Genomic DNA, 18,662 nt, shown 5'->3' on the forward strand with positions numbered 1-18,662 from the left:
CATGGCAAAAATAATATCCACAACCCGAGGAAATTCCCTGGGAAGTTATCATTATTTCCAATTATTTAATAATGTGTTGGTATTTTATTTCAGCGACGTTTTTCCTAGACCTACATTGCTTTCAAATTAGAAAAATGCTAGAAATTTTTTTTTGTATTATCAGTCAGATGAGAACGCACCGATGGACATTGTCCTATATGTAAATGATAAGGTTCCAAATAGTGATTATTATCACATGGTGCTACTACTTTTACACTTATTAATGTTGCATCTGTATGAATATGCTTTGTACATGGAACAAAATATAATTTGCCCACAAGAAAAAAAATGAAATACCAAGGATATTTTATTGTTACAATATACTATGTTGCTTGATGTAATTGTTATTACTAAGTGCAATGAGAGTGAAATATATATCTCACTATATTGAAATAATTTATTCAGGTTGACATTTTCAAATATTATTACATCATTGATTATTAATGGTTTGAAAGAGATTGCAATTCAGCTTCGAACTACAAATTTTGTCCAAAAATATTGCATTTAGTTTCTGATCTTGTATTCCATTACCAATCATGAAAAGCAAAAATTTAGATTTTTTTCATAAGATTCCTGTTAAAAAATTGTCCTTAATACTACAGTACTCTACACCATGTAATTGATGATTATTATCTTTTGTAGTTGATTTCTTGAAGTAAAAATTACTAGCCTAAGATAGGTTATATGAATATGGTAATGTTTCTACTCTATTGTAATAATCTTTTGTATTCAATTCACGGAAGCCTTTTCTTCTTTTTTCTTCAATTTTTCATTCTGTAAAGTAGTATATACAAGTATAGTTGTGCTCAAAAGTTTGTGAACCCTACCACAGAAATGCACTCCTTCATGCTGAGTGTTGAATGTAGACAACAACACTACAGTGCTCTGTGAGCCCAAACAAATTTGTTGAATGTTAAATTTGATCACCTGAATTAACATTTAAACATCTAACACGGCAGAACTTGAACAATTTAAATATGTACATTTTTTTGTTGAGGTTCACTAACTTTTGAGCACCACTGCATATGAATTATGTGTATGAAATCTGTAATATTTACTTGTGTGCATTCCATAATTAACCAACACAATAAAAGAAAAGAAAGTTTATATTTATTGGCCATTACCTGACATTCCATCAAAAATTAGGGGGAAAAAACTTTTGAAAAAGTTGAATTTCTGATGAATGTAACCTTCAAATAGTAGGTTCAAATTATTATTTTTTAATGGTAATTGTTGGTCTATATATACAATAAAGGGATTCTTTCTTACTGGAGTGATCTAATTTCTCTCCTGCTTTCTATATCCCTAGATTGAAATTTAATTAGAACCTATCTTATTTGCGTATTTAGAGTAAACTGTCAGGTTGACTGTTATGCCTGCAGGTAGGCTACAGAAAAAGCCTAGGGTATCTTAAAATATTATTTGGGTTAATTGTCAGTTTACAGTATCATTGTCAAACAGAATTAGATGAGGATTTTTCAACTGAGCAAGAAGCTTGAATACTCTTTGGGGGAGGGGGGATTTGCAAATTTGCCTAAATATAGAATAGGTGGTGGTGTAAATATTATATTGATTTTAAAATCAGTTAGAGTTTGATTGTAGAGTATTGACTAGCTCTACAAAGCAATGATGCGATCATTATAGTACTATGCATATATGTTCTTTCAAGTTCTCTTAATGTCATCACATGAAGTTACAGTTAAGAATGTGTTTTATTGTCATTTGTGGATGTATGTACTTGTCAGACAGATTTTTGAAATATCATTTACCTTTTTCTTATCCATTTGCGGTGGAAAATGTACTGTGTAAAACATGTATAAGATGAATGGATGAAATTCACAGGATGTTAAAATTGAATAAAATTTTGGGTTTTGAATTCTATTCAATTTTCCTCGGATATGCAATGAAGTAACCTATTTTTGTTTTGCACCTCCCGCTATCCCCATTTTACCTCCCCATTTTCCTTTTTATTTGATCCGCTCTACATGCAGGGGGGACCCAGAGACCTATGCAATTTTGATAAGGAGTTTACAAGGGAACCAACGACCCTGACTCCGACTGACAAACTGTTTATAATGAACCTGGATCAGACAGAATTTGATGGTTTCTCCTTCACAAATGACACATATGGCAAATAAAGATGGCTGCGGCCCAACGCCAATCATATCGATGTACATGAATATGTGTGTTCTAACCGATCAGAACTTGGATAGGTATTGCAGTCTACCCATCTTGCCTGAAGACACAATCTCTTTCAACTATAGCCATGTGTAGATAAAGAAGTGTATTCTGTCATTCAGTGGTTATTGTGCTAGAATCACTGGTTTTTATTCCATTGTGAATCTTTTACATTCCTATAAATGCATGCTTGCAGTTTATATCTTTCTCATGTAGATTACATTTGCTGAAAGTATGTCTATGTTATGGATGCTGTAAAGCTGTCATGAAAGTTGGCCATAATGGCTCTGATACATTTCATATTCACTTGTTCCAATTTCAAATGGTCTGATTCTCAGATTGGTTAAAAATCATCATGGTTAAACCAACTTGGTCTATTGTCAGTCTGGACCAACCACTTTTTGGTCCAACCATCACTTGATCTGATATTCCCTTGGTCTAACTGCCATCTGGACTAATGTCACTTTGTCTATTACTTTGCATTTCATGAAATGAATTAATTTTTTCATAATAATGTATATTTTTTCATAATATCATATGGAATAAGCGATGTTGGACCAAGTTGTTATTAGTTGAAATAGGTTTAGCCGAACCGGAAGTTAGACAAAATGGTTAACAAACTAAATACCATTAAAACCAAATGACAATTAATGGTTCGTAAAAAAACAAGGATAAAACCATGTGGGACTAAACAAAACTGAAAGTAGACCAAAGTGGGTGTAGATCAAGTGACAATTTTCTTCCCATACAACATGATATTCATCTTGTACTGGATGTGCACTTGACCTCCTGTATTCAGCTTTATGCACCTTAATGAACTAAAATCACAGCAGTTTGAATTCATGGTATAAAAATGTAATCATAGATTATATGATGGCCAACAGTAGGAGTAACAGACCGTGGTATCTATGCCTTCTAGAAAGTAAACAAGGTTCCCTGACATTTGCTCTGGTGACAATTGCTCCGATGGAAAATCTACACGTTAAGCCAGCCTTAAAACCTAACCTCCAAAACTGAATAAACCCCACTTCTCATCTATACACTATTCTGAACTAACAACTCTGTTACAACTCTAAAACTCTAACCCTATGGCCTGTATTCTGAAGTTTGGTTTAACTTAAACTCAGGTTTAAAGTTGTGGTTTAAGTATGGCGAGCCAATTGTTACATAAATCACTAACGGTAGAGATATCATACTTCAGCTAAATTGGCTCTCAAATCATTCATAATTGTCTAGGAAGTATAATAGATGATTGTCTTCACCATCGATGAATCAGGAAAGAGCACAGTAAACATAAGAAACATACAACTTAATAATAATTTTGATTCTTTTGGCTTCCCATACTTAAACCACAACTTTAAACCTGAGTTTAACGTAAACCCGACTTCAGAATACGGGCCAATGCCTTCTGAGATATTAAGACTGCAGCAAATGTGTCACGGTATATGATGGTGTTAATGCTCTTCCATAGTTACAATGGGGCCCTAAGTTCTTAAGGACGTTGAAATGCCCTTGCAGTCACACAGAGACCGACTCAAACCGACCAATGGTAATGTTCGTAAAGTAATGTCTGTGATAGATGGTAGAGTCGGTTTAAGTGGTGCTACTGCATCATATTTTTTATACATGTCTGATAATTTGTCTGCCTTGTTTGAGAGATAACTCTTTAGGGGCAGAGGATTAAATATTGACCAAAAACTAGATACAATTGTTATGTGTTGATTTGAAAGTAGAACAAAATTTTCAGTCATATTTTCTCCAAAGAAGTTTAATTCATCGCCTGGTGGAGCCTGGGTGATAAGGCCTATGGAAATGGTAGGATTCATTTGTCAATGGATATATTTGTGTATTAGTGACTATAGAATGTCACCACCTACATGTACCTTGAAATAAAAAAGATTAAATCCAAATGGCAGTTTTCGTACCAAATCTAATTGTATCACAGTCATCTCTTATTACTGCCATTGATCCCAAAGTAAGCTTTCATTCATATCTGTGTGTGGCTGTTGCACAAAAAGTTGAGTGCGACTTTGGTCATGCTTAAAGGTCAATTAGATTTTATTGTGACTTAAAGTCATGCTTAAGAACCAATTTGAGTTAAATGTGATTTTTAAAGTTCTGCCTAAGGGCCAAAGTTTGCATCGTATTTGGTATTTAATGCCTATAAATCTCATGACTTTTGATGCCAACATGTCTCATGTGCAACAGAGATCTGAAGTGTGACTTCAAGACAGACTAAACTGTTTGTCTAGCCCCTACATGTACCTCCTACCACCCCCACCCCCCCCCTTACCTAGTTTTCAACCTTGAAATTACATTTAATCTACCTTAGTTTGCCAGCTGGTACAATACAAAATCATCTTGGCTGCATTTATTTATGTTATGTGTTGTATAATCATGTTAAAGTACTTTGAAATTATTATTAATAAAAATAACAGAGGGCTGTAAATAATCATACTTTATATTATATAGTCAAGATATATATTGACCTTTAGATATATTCCAAATTTATATATCTCATGGCAGAAACTGTTATTATACAACCAAGTGTCTCATAGTGATGTTTTTTTTCTTCATTTTTTATAGGAAGATATAATATAGAATTTAGACATTTGAGTAAATTTTTTTTCTAAAAAAATATTGAAAAAAAAAAGAATTAAGTGATTTATGAAATATACTGTAGTGACTATAATTGACATTTTAGATGTCATTAAGTATATTTAATTTATGTACTGCATATAACTATAGCACGTATATGATATATTATGTTTTGAGAGAGCATAACCTTTGTAATACAATATGTAAATAGTATAATAATCATACATTTTTTTCCTCTGTGTGTACAATGTATTTTCTTCTGCCTATACATTTCATGCACAGAAAATAAATCTTTCCACATTTATGTTTCTTGTGTTGCTTTTTTTTCCAGATAGAATTTTTTCTATATATGATTGTTACTTTTCTTATAATTAATCATAAAAATACAAAAGAATGGTTTGGGGATTGGCAACTGTTTGATGATGTAGTGTGTTTTGTATGTTCACAATTATTTTACATACAATGGTGAGTTCACAAAGGATATTATGTATTGTAACAATTACAAAGAATAGTATGGATTATCTATTTAGGCCTCACAATATTCATGGAACTCGTCTAAAAAAAAATCTCAACTTCTATCAGTCTTTCTTTTTACCTGTTTCTCCATCTCTCTCTCTCTCATCATCAGATTCAGTTGCCTTTCTTTTCAAGTGGTTTATTTCATGGATAATTTTGTGTATATGGGGCAATTCATTTATTCTATATTTAATGAGAAGTAGTGCAAACATATCAATTATTATGAGTTGATTAAATATGGAAGTGTATTCTGTCAATATATATTTACAGATCATAAATACTTTCTAGGATACATTATACAACATTCTAGAGTATATTCTTCAAGGATTTATTGCATTATGATGATCAAGATATATATATATATATTTATAAAGTTAAGGATAATTTCATTAGCTTTACTTTTCTATCTACTTTACCTTGAAGGAAGTTGTTAAATAAGTTTTCTTGCATTTCAGCATTTGTTATGAATTATATTACACCAAGATCTCAGAGAATTGCTTCAAATGTTGGAGCATGAAGAACCATTTTTGTTAGATGATCTTATCATAATTTCATATCTTGATGCAATACTTTTGATTATGAAATGCAAAAGATTTTATGTTTGTGTTTTCTTGGATATATATTTGCTCATTGCCTCTATGCCTGTTGAATGAAGGATGTAGCAAAGAATCTGTGTGGCGAATTCAGAGAATAGATTACGTTATCTCTAAGGTAAAATGAAGAATTCTGTTCTTATTTTGATATAACACAATATATACCATTATGTATGAGGTACTGAAGTACATGCAGAGCAAGACTGTTGTGCAAACCTGTAATCAATAGCTACATTTTGTTCCATTTTAAAAGCTCCCAAAATGGCCTTTGAATTCAAATGGAAATACATGTATACCAGTAGTAAATGATTAACAAGTTTAATGAAATTGAGCCCATTTGTCATAACCCACATGGTTGCAAACTGATAGAATATGTCCTGTACTAAGCCATAAATCCCGTTTTACCAAGTCCCACATATAGGAAATAATCTCTGCACTTATGGGGGATTTCAAGTTGGATGATGTATTGGTGTTGAGAAGGGTCAGGCTGCCTCACCTAGCTCCAAAACCTGAGATCTGTAGCACAAAGGTTTGCAAATCAATTACTAAACAACATCGGCCAATAAAGGTTATTTTATAATGTATATTTTGTTGGAAACACTGGTCAGCAACCAATCAGAATTGCTCTTTTATATTTGCAGTCAATCGCAAACCGTTGCGCTACTGGGCCCAGATGTAGGGTATATCAGAACTGATACCAGTTACACCATTGATAGCTGAACACCAAGTGATGTTGGTCTCTGAGCACCAGCCGTGCTGTAACTGGTGTAAACATAAGCTTAAAATCGACACCAGTCATCAACGCTGAACTTGAAACCAAATCATTGGGCTTGGGATCAGTGAACTTTTTACTCCCTTCCCCCTTTAATTTGCTGAAAATATGTTAATTATGGCCTTCAGATTGCTGAAAGATATAGACTGAAAATTCTTTACTATTTTCAAGGATATAGAAGGGAAATCATGTCTGAAAATTACTTCTGATATTTTTGTGAGAAAATATGACGGCTTGCAAATACTTCATGCACATTTTTTTTCTCTATTCTCATGAAATAGTAGATATTTAGGTCTTGTGCAAAGGATTGTCAAGTGCAAGCAATTTATTTTTCCTACTAAATGAGAATTGAATTCATAAATGTTTATGTGTATCGATAACACAAAATGAATTGTAACTTTTGATTCTTATAGTCACCCATGTTATCAGATCTGGATAACAAAAGTGATTTGTGTGTATACGTATGAAGTGTCGAATAAATAACAAGGTCTTGGTTTGCACTCAAATAAACAACATACTTGAAAACTTGAGGCTTTGTGTATGGTGGAGGATTAAAAAATAATGGAAAACTCTTCTGTGCGATTGGAGAATATATAAAAAAAAAAGTATCAATAATAAAATCTTGGTGGCTGTTCTTGAAAAGAAAGAAATTAACTTGTGTCTGGTTCATGTTGTGATGTCCAATCCTAAGGCAGGGATGGGGGGTTGGAGCTTCAGCCCCCACTTTTTTCCAGAACCGTGTACAAAAACTTCAAAATTACCATATGACCCCTTTTGTCTCAGCCCCCCCCCCCCCACTTTGAAAACCATTCCGCGGCCTCTACTCTTTCTTTCCCTTTCAAATTTTGTTTTCATATGTTACATGTACATGGGACTTGTTCAGTTGTGGGGGATCCTCGTCAAAGAGAAATTCCATTATGCATAGATTAAAATTCCAAAGACATTTCTCTTTATCAAGACCAAGATTAAAGCCCCCATCACACTTATTCCGAATCAAGCAGAATTTACCGGAATGAAAGGACTATTGTTCATCCACCAGTTGGTCATTTAAATCTACTTCGAACACCATTTGAAAATACCCCTCGAATGTTTTGAACATGACCAAAACATTTGGGATGGCCAAAAGAAATGACAGAAATACTTCGAATGCAGAAGAATGTCCAAGAATGTAGTACTAATTATCAATCTGACTCCATTGCGGTTCATTTTGACTAGTGTATGAATCACCTGGTCACTTTACTGAATTTCAACTCCAGTTTGGTGAATTTTTAAGTTCCTCCCCAAAATTTCTAGATTTTTGAATATTTTTTTCGTTCCAAGTTCTGCTTGATTCCTGCTGATTCTGAATAAGTGTGATGGGGGCTTTAAGGCTGGTTTTTTTTTGTCAGAGGAAGCCAAGTCGGAGGAAAGTTCAGAGTATGGCCCATCCATCAGAACAGAGTTACTCTGACCAAGATACTCCTGGTTACCAGGAGTATCTTTGAATAGAATTTACTCCGATAAGACTCCATGTCTGATCAAGGCTATGGTCCAATTTTTATTTAATTTGCTGTATTTATTGTCATTTGGGAGGTGAAAGCAGGGCGTTTCAGGAGTTGTCAGCACTGACAATTTCAGTAAAATCCTTGGATTTTGATTGGCCGAGAATGGCAACTGTCGGGGAAAGACAACTGACATCTTGTCAGTGATAACAACTATCATGAAACAGTCCTCTGTTCTCACTCTATCTTACTATCCACCCCTATTCTCCCCCCGAACCCCTATCCCTCTTTCTCATACTGTTTTCTCTCACTTTCTCATTAGTCCTTCTTTCCTTGAAGCATTATTCTCACTCATGTATTACCCTTTTCCTTGTTTTGTGAAGAATATAAAGAAAAATCCTGTGAGAGTACACAAGAATGAGAGCAGAAGAGAATTTTAGTTAGGCCCATATTTTGTACCATGGATGAACTGGATTTGATGAACTTGTATGCCAACTTTGGGGGTGATTTCAATGACAAATTTTAGATTTGTTATACAATAAAATACAAAACAAGCGGGGATAAGACATTAGTTTGCTCATCAAAGAAAAAGCTAATTTGAATAAAAAGAGAAAAATAATGCAAGCTTAACACTGAAATTGTCATCAAAATCGGATGTAAAATAAAGAGAAAAATAATGCAAGCTTAAATCAAAATCCGGGATGTAAAATAAAGAAAAAACATTTTGAAGTTTAGAAATACGGATGGCATCATCCACTCACTATTTTGTAATAAGAATTATGAAATATTTTCATAATGTAAAACAAAGTTTGATTCTTCCCTTAATATGTGACATTGCCAGTACTGCAACTTGTGATTTGATGACAAGTTTCAAGTGTCAACTCCGCAAACTGAAATAATGTACAATTTGTAATACTAAAAAAACAAAAGAATTGGTGAGTGACATCATCAACACTCTTTAATTTCACTGAGTTGTTTAAATAAATCTTTTGTAAAAAAAATAAGTGAAATTTTAAAATGTCATAGATTTCTTATTCTACATCCAATTTTTAAGAAATTTTCAGCTTTGTGCTTTTCTATTTTTTTATATTAATTTGAATAAACTTCAAGTAGGCTGGACCTCCCCTTGAATCCAGGATTTTCCAAAGGGGGGGGGGGCACATTTTCCAGGGAAAAATTTGACAACCAAAAATAAAAGATAGGCTTTCACCAAAATTTAAAGGTCATTTGATCCATGTACTATTTGACAACCCAAAAAAAGAAGGTTCTCACTTGTGTTTGGATGGCATATTACCAACAAAAAGATATGTTGTAACTTTCAAGGGGGGGCACACTTTTGTAAAAGGGGCATACAAAAAATTGACCATTGACGGAATATTACCATCAAAAAGACATGCTGTAACATTCAAAGGGGGGCACACTTTTGTAAGAGTGGCATACAAAAATTGACCATTGCTCTCCAAAGGGGGTGGGGCACGGGCCGGATGTGTCCCCCCCTGGATCCACAACTGCTTACATGCATGGAACAGTAAGGCAAAGAAAATACATGTGACCTGCCACCTCAAAATCCAACAATAAGTCTACCAAAATTATTAATTTGAGATTTTAATTGAGCTTGAAAATTCATTTCCTAAGCTTTAAAATGAATATGTTGAAATTGACTAACAATAACCATTACAAGTAGATGATTGAATGCAGAGGAAATTCAGCAAGAGCTTAAAAAAATGAGGAAAAAACAAGGTTTGAAGTTAGGGGTTCATTCAAGCATGAGATGTGCATACTGTGTAATCTCACTAAAACCTCCAAGCAGTCTGAAAAGGTAGTGTTGAAGAAATCGTCGGCCTTATGCCAAAAGGGCCTTAACTGCTTTTGGCCATTCCGAGATAATGGCGTTTATAAAGGTTTTGGCCTCTCTAATAATCAAAAGTTTGTGGTCGTTTTTTTGCTTTTGAAGCCAATTTCGATAAACGTGTTAAGTTATTAAGTTTTACATGAAATGTTAAATTTATTATAAAATATTCAGAACCCCTAAAATCGGGTTAAGGCCCTTTTGGCATAAGGCCGACGAAATTCTTGTATCTTTTCTTTTATTCAACTTCACGACTTCAAATTTTCAGTATGAAGAATTGTTCTTCCAGATAAGCTTTTTTTTAATTTTTGGATTTTAGAGACTTTTATTTTGGCTATTGACGGAGCGCCCTACCTGGCGAATTTTTGGTGGTTTTATTATTTTATGGTATTATTTCAGAGCCATGTGCATCATATACATGTATTTCATTGGTGTTGATGCAAAGTACACATAAAAAAAGATAAAGGGTTGTCTAGTTTTATAAATTTTTTTGTGTGTGATAAATATTTGAATTTTAAACAATATGAAAATTAGGGTCGGTCAGTTTTTAAATTTATAATAATTGAATTTCAAAAAAGTCTGCAGGTTTCACTTGGGTCCACTGGGTTTAATAAGGTGTGATTATTGAAATGCACAAATTGCCCATTTATTGAAGCACACCTGATCCGTTGTTCCCAAAATTTGAGAATCCCCTCCATCCACATTTCCATACATGGACAACACAACTGTTATGCTTGATTGATTTCTAGGTATACAAGTATATTCAAACCTTTTTTTTTGGGGGGGGGGGAGGCCGAGGGGGCATGTATTTCCTCGAGAATCAAAAACTGTGCAAGAATAATTCACAACTACCAGAACTTACTTGCTTACCTCATGAAAACACACCCATATTTTAGAATATTTTGACAAATATGGGGGAAGCAAAGAAAATGATAGCCTGTAATATTGATGATTTTCTCCCCCTAAAAAACACATGAAAAAGAAATATTTAAGAAATGAAAACAACAATTGCATAGTGATTTTTAGTAATTTTACTGATTTATTATCAATCTTTACCAGTGGTTTTCAAATATAGTATAACCTGCTTCTTTCCCTTTGAAATACGGAGCAACAAACTGGAGATCATGTTCATAATGTTGATTTCTGATCTAATCTGCACAATCGCACATTAAATCAGTTTTATGGATTATGAGCAGACCACATACTCATAGGAAAACATATCTCATCCAAAAGAGTTAATGTCCTATTAGTGGCACCAAGTCAGTTTGAGGAGAGGGATGGTTAGAAGGTCAAGCGAATGTTGGTTAACAAGGGCTTGTCCAGAGCCACTGCACCTCTCGCTTAAAAACAGGACAACAAAAGTTTTTATATGGTTTGCTCCACCACTCTACTATTCAAGTCAATAAGCACACTTTCCTGATACATCATCTTGGAATCTCAAAGTCACCTATGCGCTTCCCGACAACATTGTCCCCAGGAACCTGATAGCCTTTGTGCCTGTAACCTCTGCTGGCTTTGATGTCCAAGAGGAGCGGTTCCTCCATCTCTTTCCCTTTGGCCAGCCCTTCTTCCTTGACCATGGCAGCTAGGAGGGGTGGCATGGGCACCTTGTTGGGTACCTGATGGAAGTCTTCTGGCTTCGGTTGGTATGCGCAGAACTCGTCCTCTTCGCTCTTGCGGATGAGCTTCCACTCCCGCTTCCACCAAGCCCCTATCTTGACCTCCATGCCCTCTCGTGAGTAACCTGAAGAGAGATTACAAGGATAATCAATCATATGAAATTAATTTCAATCAAACTTAGGTAATGTCTTTGCCATGACTTGATAAAACTACAAGAACAAAGTGATACTTCTCAACAAAAAGTTTTGAATACCCAATACCAATAATAGATTCTCCTATATAAGTGCACCTGCTTTCTTTGGGAACACATGGGGGCATTGTGATCTAGTGGTTATAACTCTCATCTTTCTATCTGAGGGGGTCTGGGTTTGATTCCAAGCTAATGGATACACATATTTATTTCTCTGATTCCCTGGTACAACATTGAAAGATAAAAGTGCCTTTCGTTATCATGATTTCTGAATTAGGGAAGTTTTACTGTTGAATTCAATTCAACTAGTACAAAGGTAGAAAGAAATACCATACCATACACACATCTTTACTGAAGAAAAACAAAAACAAACTCTTACCTCTCATTGTTGGTATTCCCCATGCTTCTCCTTGGCCTAAATTCTGAAAGAGAATGAACAACATGAATACAAGTTAAAATTCAACATTAATAATGTACCTGAAACATGTAAGATATACATTGGTATACCAGGTAGTTTAAATAGCCCACCAAAGATTGAAAATTAAATATCAATTATTACGTTTGATACCTGAATTTTTTCATTATAGGTAATTTTGGTAAGAGTTGGGGCCAAATGAGACTGAAAAAAAAGGAACATCCCTGGATTACTACAAACCCAAAGCCCCTGTCAATGTGCTTTCTGGTATAACCAGTCTTCTGTCTGTGGATGAGGGGAAAGGTTTTAAAATAGTTTTAAAACTCCCCTAAACAGACTGACAAAACTATTAACAGTAACGTGTATGAATCCTATTTTTATCATCGAGCATTATTCTGCTTCCCATGATATACTCAGACTTAATGTATGTCTGACTCCATACACCACCTCTATTTTAGTTTTTGAGGAAAATTTGACTCGTTCAGGTATGGGGTGAAAAAATAAATCAATCTCTAAAAAAGATGGATTTTTTAAACAGTTACTATTCATGGCAGTAATAAGATCAAACTAGATCAAACTAATTTCAACTCAATTTTTATCAGGATTTTCTCTCTAATGCTTTCTGATAGTGATAGCTATTGAAGAGTACCAGTGATCCTGGGCAAAAATTGAGCTAAAATCAGTTTGATATAACATGCAGAATGTGGTAATTAGGGCTGGCTACAAAGTCTACATGTAGTAGCATGACTGAATATACCCTGCCATCCTCAGATTGGCAACAGTGGCATAATGAGCCCCGAATTTTGAGATGGCTAGATATGGCATACCATGTACAAGTTATAAAAAAGGTTGTGAGTGAGCGAATCAAGGGAGCAAAAGTGGAGTAATTAATCATGAGGAAGAGGAATTGGACAAATCATATTTTTGTTAGCCTCCAAGTACTGCAAATGTAAAAAAAAAAAAGAAAAGGATGGTCTCTCAAACTGGAGAGTCTCTGAAATTTGATACCAAAGTTTTCTCTGATACTTGAGATAACCCTCTGAATGGGAGGCTCCAATACTGGCCATGCCCATTCTGGGAATCAAATTTAAAGCTTTATGCATAATATATGTACGCTCAGGCTGCACTGTCGTAATTGCACCGGATCAAATTCTGCTCTTGATGGTTTATATTTTTTCAGCTAGACTATCAAAGTGCAAAAGCACTAGCACATCATCCAACTGTAGAAAAGAAAAAATCAGTCTATTTTGGTAAGGTTATGCTCCGCCGAGACTTTCTGGCTTCGCGGCATCCTCCCCTTGCACAGACCGTAGTATTCCATACACACCACAGTGGTGGTGGTAGACATCATGCCATGTTATGGTAACATGAACATGATTGGTTGACGCATTTGTACGCTCAAGCTTTAAAGTAGAATCATGACAATTAACGTTCGATGAATCTGATACCAGCTCTTTGGAATTAAAATTTTGGATTTCACATCACATATTTCGAGAAACTGGAAAGCTTATCATAACAAGTTAATTTTTATTCTGGCGCTTTGTTTCTCGCATCAAGAGTTGGATTTAAGAATTGAAAGAGGGCAAGGTAGCCCACCCTTTTACATCACATATTTTCAAGAAACTGGTGAGCTTATCATAACAAGTTAATTTTTATTCTGGCGCTTTGTTTCTTGCATTAAGAGTTGGATTTAAGAACTGAAAGAGGGCCACGTAGCCGACCCTTTACCCCATAGATGCTGTAGTTAAGCCTTGCGCAAACTTAACCCATACCATGTTCCAACTTACCCCGTATATGGAGTACGTTGGAATGCTTGCGATGGTCTTGTTCAAGGTGGAATTTTTCAGTAACCATCACAGAGTTAAAAAAATTTATAGGGTACATTTGAAGCCCTTAGATATATGCTTTAAGCTGATATATCGATTGTTTCTTGAATAAATTCTATTTGGATTTTACAGCCATTTTTTCAAAAACGTTCCAACTAGATCTAACCCCAATCTCCCCTACTTATCGTTCCTGGAATCTGTACAATATAGTAAGCTGCCATTTTGGTTCTGAAAATTCCTGAAGTGATGACAGACTCCACCCCTTGACCCATACGTCAATTACAGTACCTGCATGTTTTAGTGAGTTGAACGTTGTCGCTTCCGTACCATCGACAAGCCATCCAACCCGATAATATAGAAGGGATGATGTGATTGGCCTATGGTTTCAATAATTCTGTCTAGTTCGTTCTCCTTCTTTAAAAATTGAAAACAAAATGGCCGATCGATACCGAGAACAAACGCGACATACAGGTCTAACTATTCCTTTTTTGAGGGTCCAGTTTGTGCCTCGACGTCAGGATTCTGTGTCACGATAGACCTTCATCCATAAATCGAGGTAAGTGCATAATTCATTTTTTCCCCTTTTATTTGGAGTGCTATTGCGACCCCATTCTACCCCATTTTGGAGAGTACCCGGTACCCATGTCTGCCTAATATTACATGGACGAGTCCTGGGCTACGTTTCATCAATATTTTCATCCGACAAGATGTCAGATCTGACATCTTTCCATGATTTAGATTGGCTGAGAGGCACTGTTCCTATGGTAACTGTCGGATAAAATGGGACTTGTCAGATAAAACGTCCGAGAAGTCCTTTCAAAATATGATTGATCCAATCATTCGTAACTCTGGAAATCCATCAGTCTCATAATTTTTTCTACAGAAAATTTGCATAATGTCCTTTGTTAACAAAGGAGAACACACCTAATTGTCAAGAAATCAATTACTTCATGAATATGTTAATTATTATACATTTCTATCTAGAAAATCTTTTGAACAAACATTCATTATAATTTGTTGACATTGCTGGCCGTCCATAGCTGCGATCGATCGGATCAATCGCAAATCTTTGTAAGACGGGCCCCAGGGCTCCGACGCGCTGGAGCTCCCTGGGTTAATAAATAATACTATAGTACAGCGCCCCCTCTTCCAAACGGTTCCATGACCTAATCCATGATGATGGCCGTGTCCACTCCTATTGCAAATACCACTACCAGTCCCATGTATTCATATTCACGTGTACTTTTATTGATTCCGTGCGATACCTTGTCATTCTTTACCCAGTTCTCTTCACCTGAATGCCTGATACTCTGAATATTATCAAATCTGAATGTTAAAGATATAAATACACCCTTACCAAGCTTTCACAGTCGACCTTCACCCTTGTAATTCGGATATAACTTGGTTGTTCTGGGCACCGATGCTGCCATCTCGTTCTCGTCACAATTCGACCGACTCCGAAATTTGGAAGTTGATTGAGAATGTCAAAGAGGCTTTTACCCGTTCTCCATGGATGCATATGCACAGACATGATTTAAACAAATATCGGACGTGTGATAGACGTGATTGAAAAAGTCTTATCAAGTACCTGGATCTAATTATAATGTCTTATAATAAATATTTTTGCCGATGTCTGTCTCCGGAAACACATTTGCACAGTGAAGACAGTGATGGTATCCTCAAACAGCAAAAAAAAGGAGAAAAGGAAATAGAAAAAAAGACAAGACGAAACAGACAGAGAAAGAAAATGAAAGAGGAGATCTAATATAATTCATTGATAAAAAAATGTGAAAATAAGCCTTATGAAAGGTTGGCAGGGGGATGGTCTGTTACACCCCCACCCCCCCCCCCCCCTCCCTGTCAGGACCGTTACGATTACCCGGCGATTACCCCGGGCAATTACACACTCGCGGCCCCCAAATTGATGGAGTAAGTCTATGCTGCTGACAAGCATCCTATTCCAGTCGTGAAGTGCATTAACATGCAATTTAAACTCTTTAAAAAATCTTCTCACCTGGCAGCTAACTATCTTGTAAGCCCCAATGCTAACTATATATTTCACAAATTGAGAATCTTTCACATATTTAGAAATGCGGCCAAGTTTAATTTTGGAGGGGGCGGTAAGTGCACGCAAAGCATGCCAACACATACAGAGCGCGCGAAGAGCGTTACCTGGAGGGGAGGGTACAGGGAGGATCATCAAATTCAACTCAAAATAAGACGTCTCACGCTTATCTAGTATCTTTATCAACTCGAATTCAACTGACTTGCCTGTGAATAAAAAGATATTGTTTTCGAAAGAAATTATGTTTGATTGCAAAAACTTTAGCCACATTGAATTTCTTTTAAATTGGCAAAACAGAGTAGAAAACGGGTATATAGGGGTAAAATATTCCTTCCCGCAAATGGCGTTGAAGCTCCGAATTTTAGAAAATTCTTTAAAACTTTAACCTGCTGTATTGCGATATTTCTTATAGATTAAATAACTTGATTAAAAATGGGGTGATGCAACCTGGAAGAGGGACTTCTCCTTTTCCCATGCACGCGGAGCACGGAAACTTCTGTGATTTACTTTGGAAGAAAAAAAAATAAATAAATAGGTGCTTCTCATGATTAAGAAACTTCAGTTATATTAAAAAATTGGTGGTAATTTTTTTAACCTGATTGTTAAGAAAGCATCAATGCTTGTAAGCACGCAAGGCAGAGGGCCGACGGCTTAAGGTCCTCTTCGAGAGTCCTGGTAATGGGGATTTAAATGCCTTCATTACCAGTCTCTCCCCCTCTCTCTCTCCCTCCCCTCCCACATTCCTGCATAACTCCCTCTTTCAAATTAATATAGGCCGATTTCACTTTCATGCTTTTCAAATATCATTACATGTGATATATTCTTCACTTCCTTATATTTATAATAAACATTACATTATTTATTTGCATCGTCGTCTGAAGAAGAGTAAAAGTATACATGTATATGAAAGGAATTGGATCGAAGATAAAAATGAGAGAGTGAGAAGAAAAAAAAGGGTAAGGGTTAAGGATGGAGAAGCGCATAAAAAATGTATTGGTCATGTAATTATGTTACAGAAAAAAAAATGACATTACCTTTTATGTAGGTAGTTCTGCCCCCCTGTATTGGCGCCACTCCCGTCACAAGTGACTTACTTATAAGTCGCACGGCTCACCGGCTCACAGGTGGTACAATCATAGAGATGTATATGGGTGCAATGTCTATTAACGCTATCACTTAAATAACGCCAGCTGGTGACAGGAAAAGATGATTCTAAAATATTGAAGTAAGTTGTTGTCTCGTCATTTCTTTGGAAAATGAAATATTCTTATCCAAATGACCTCTGAACCACTAGCGGATCGACTCGGGGGGGGGGGCAAAGCCGGCCCATACCCCACCCCTTTGAGAGGCACAGTTAAAATTTGTAAAGTAAAATGCCGTTAAAACAGAATCCCCCCCCCCTCCTTTGAAAGAAATGAAGACAATTTTTGTCATTTTTTTCGTGGACTAAATGTCATTATTTTTTTATTGAAAACCCTTCTTTTTTTTGCTTGTCAAATCAAAATTTTCCTCGGGAAAATGTGCCCCCCCCCCTCTGGAAAATCCTGGGCCCGCCCCTGCTATGAACATAATAAAAAAAAATCATCCATGACGGCCCCGTTTATACATTCTGGAGTACTGAAAATGTTAGCCTATCTGTCCAAACAATGTTTGCAATATTAAAAGACGAGTTGAAAAATAAGTAATTTGAAATGGTAAGATTTCGATGTACAAGTACAGTTACATGGAAACAGAGACGAGGACTCCATAATTTAAAATGAAACAAAACTTTGGAACAAGTGGGAATGTGTGGAAACAGAAAGATAAAGGAATAAGATCAAAGAAAGTTTGATAAAAATCGAACAAATAATGAAAAAGTATTAAGGATTTGAATATTGCGATCACTTATTTCATTAAGATCCTCTCATTGGCAATGTGACAACGATGTGTAATGTCATCTGTGATCAACTTTCCCTTTGATGGACTATTCAATATTCCCAAAATGTCTCATTTTGCTCTTTCTTATGGTGATACAAACTCTTCATCAATGATTTATTCTTTGAAAATCTGTATTACATGCTCTCTCAAATAGAAAGCATACGGTTTTCTACTGATAGATGTGATAAAAGAGGCAGTTTAAGTAAAATACATACAAAAGTAATGAAAAGGTTGTTCACATGCGACATCACCATTGCTAAGTTATAGATAGTTAGCAAATAGCTAATGTAATAAACATTAACGTTTGAAAACGATGTCAGTAAGAAAGCAGCGTCACGGAATCCCTGTGACGAAAAGGGATTATTCATTACGATATATCATTGTGTAGATCAGATAGCCATAGCGGGTAAGAACATGTTTGTTTTGAAGACAAGCGATTACCTCAAAGACGCTTCATCAAACCCACATCCCAAAGCTCAGTTATGCCACGTCTCTTTAGCGAACCTCAATGGTTAACCACGTTGTGATCCTTGTGACTTAATTATAGGCATCCTGGAGACTTAAAAAGAAAATGACCCTTTTGCGTTTAATCCAAGACATCTC

At 35.6% G+C, this 18,662-nt stretch overlaps 1 protein-coding gene across 1 annotated transcript; it reads right to left on the reverse strand.

Moving 5' to 3' along the window:
- Nucleotides 1–11,042: 11,042 nt before the first annotated feature.
- On the reverse strand, nucleotides 11,043–15,759 carry LOC121423150 (28S ribosomal protein S34, mitochondrial-like). The gene is made up of 3 exons (XM_041618454.1): nucleotides 15,435–15,759; nucleotides 12,216–12,258; nucleotides 11,043–11,770 (listed from the first exon to the last, which is right to left on the reverse strand). Exons 1-3 carry the CDS (start codon nucleotides 15,606–15,608, stop codon nucleotides 11,451–11,453), a joined length of 537 nt encoding a protein of 178 aa, XP_041474388.1. The 5' UTR covers nucleotides 15,609–15,759; the 3' UTR covers nucleotides 11,043–11,450.
- Between the last annotated feature and the right edge of the window lie 2,903 nt (nucleotides 15,760–18,662).

Source organism: Lytechinus variegatus, chromosome 10 (assembly GCF_018143015.1).
Source record: "Lytechinus variegatus isolate NC3 chromosome 10, Lvar_3.0, whole genome shotgun sequence".
Lineage (NCBI taxonomy): Eukaryota > Metazoa > Echinodermata > Echinoidea > Temnopleuroida > Toxopneustidae > Lytechinus > Lytechinus variegatus.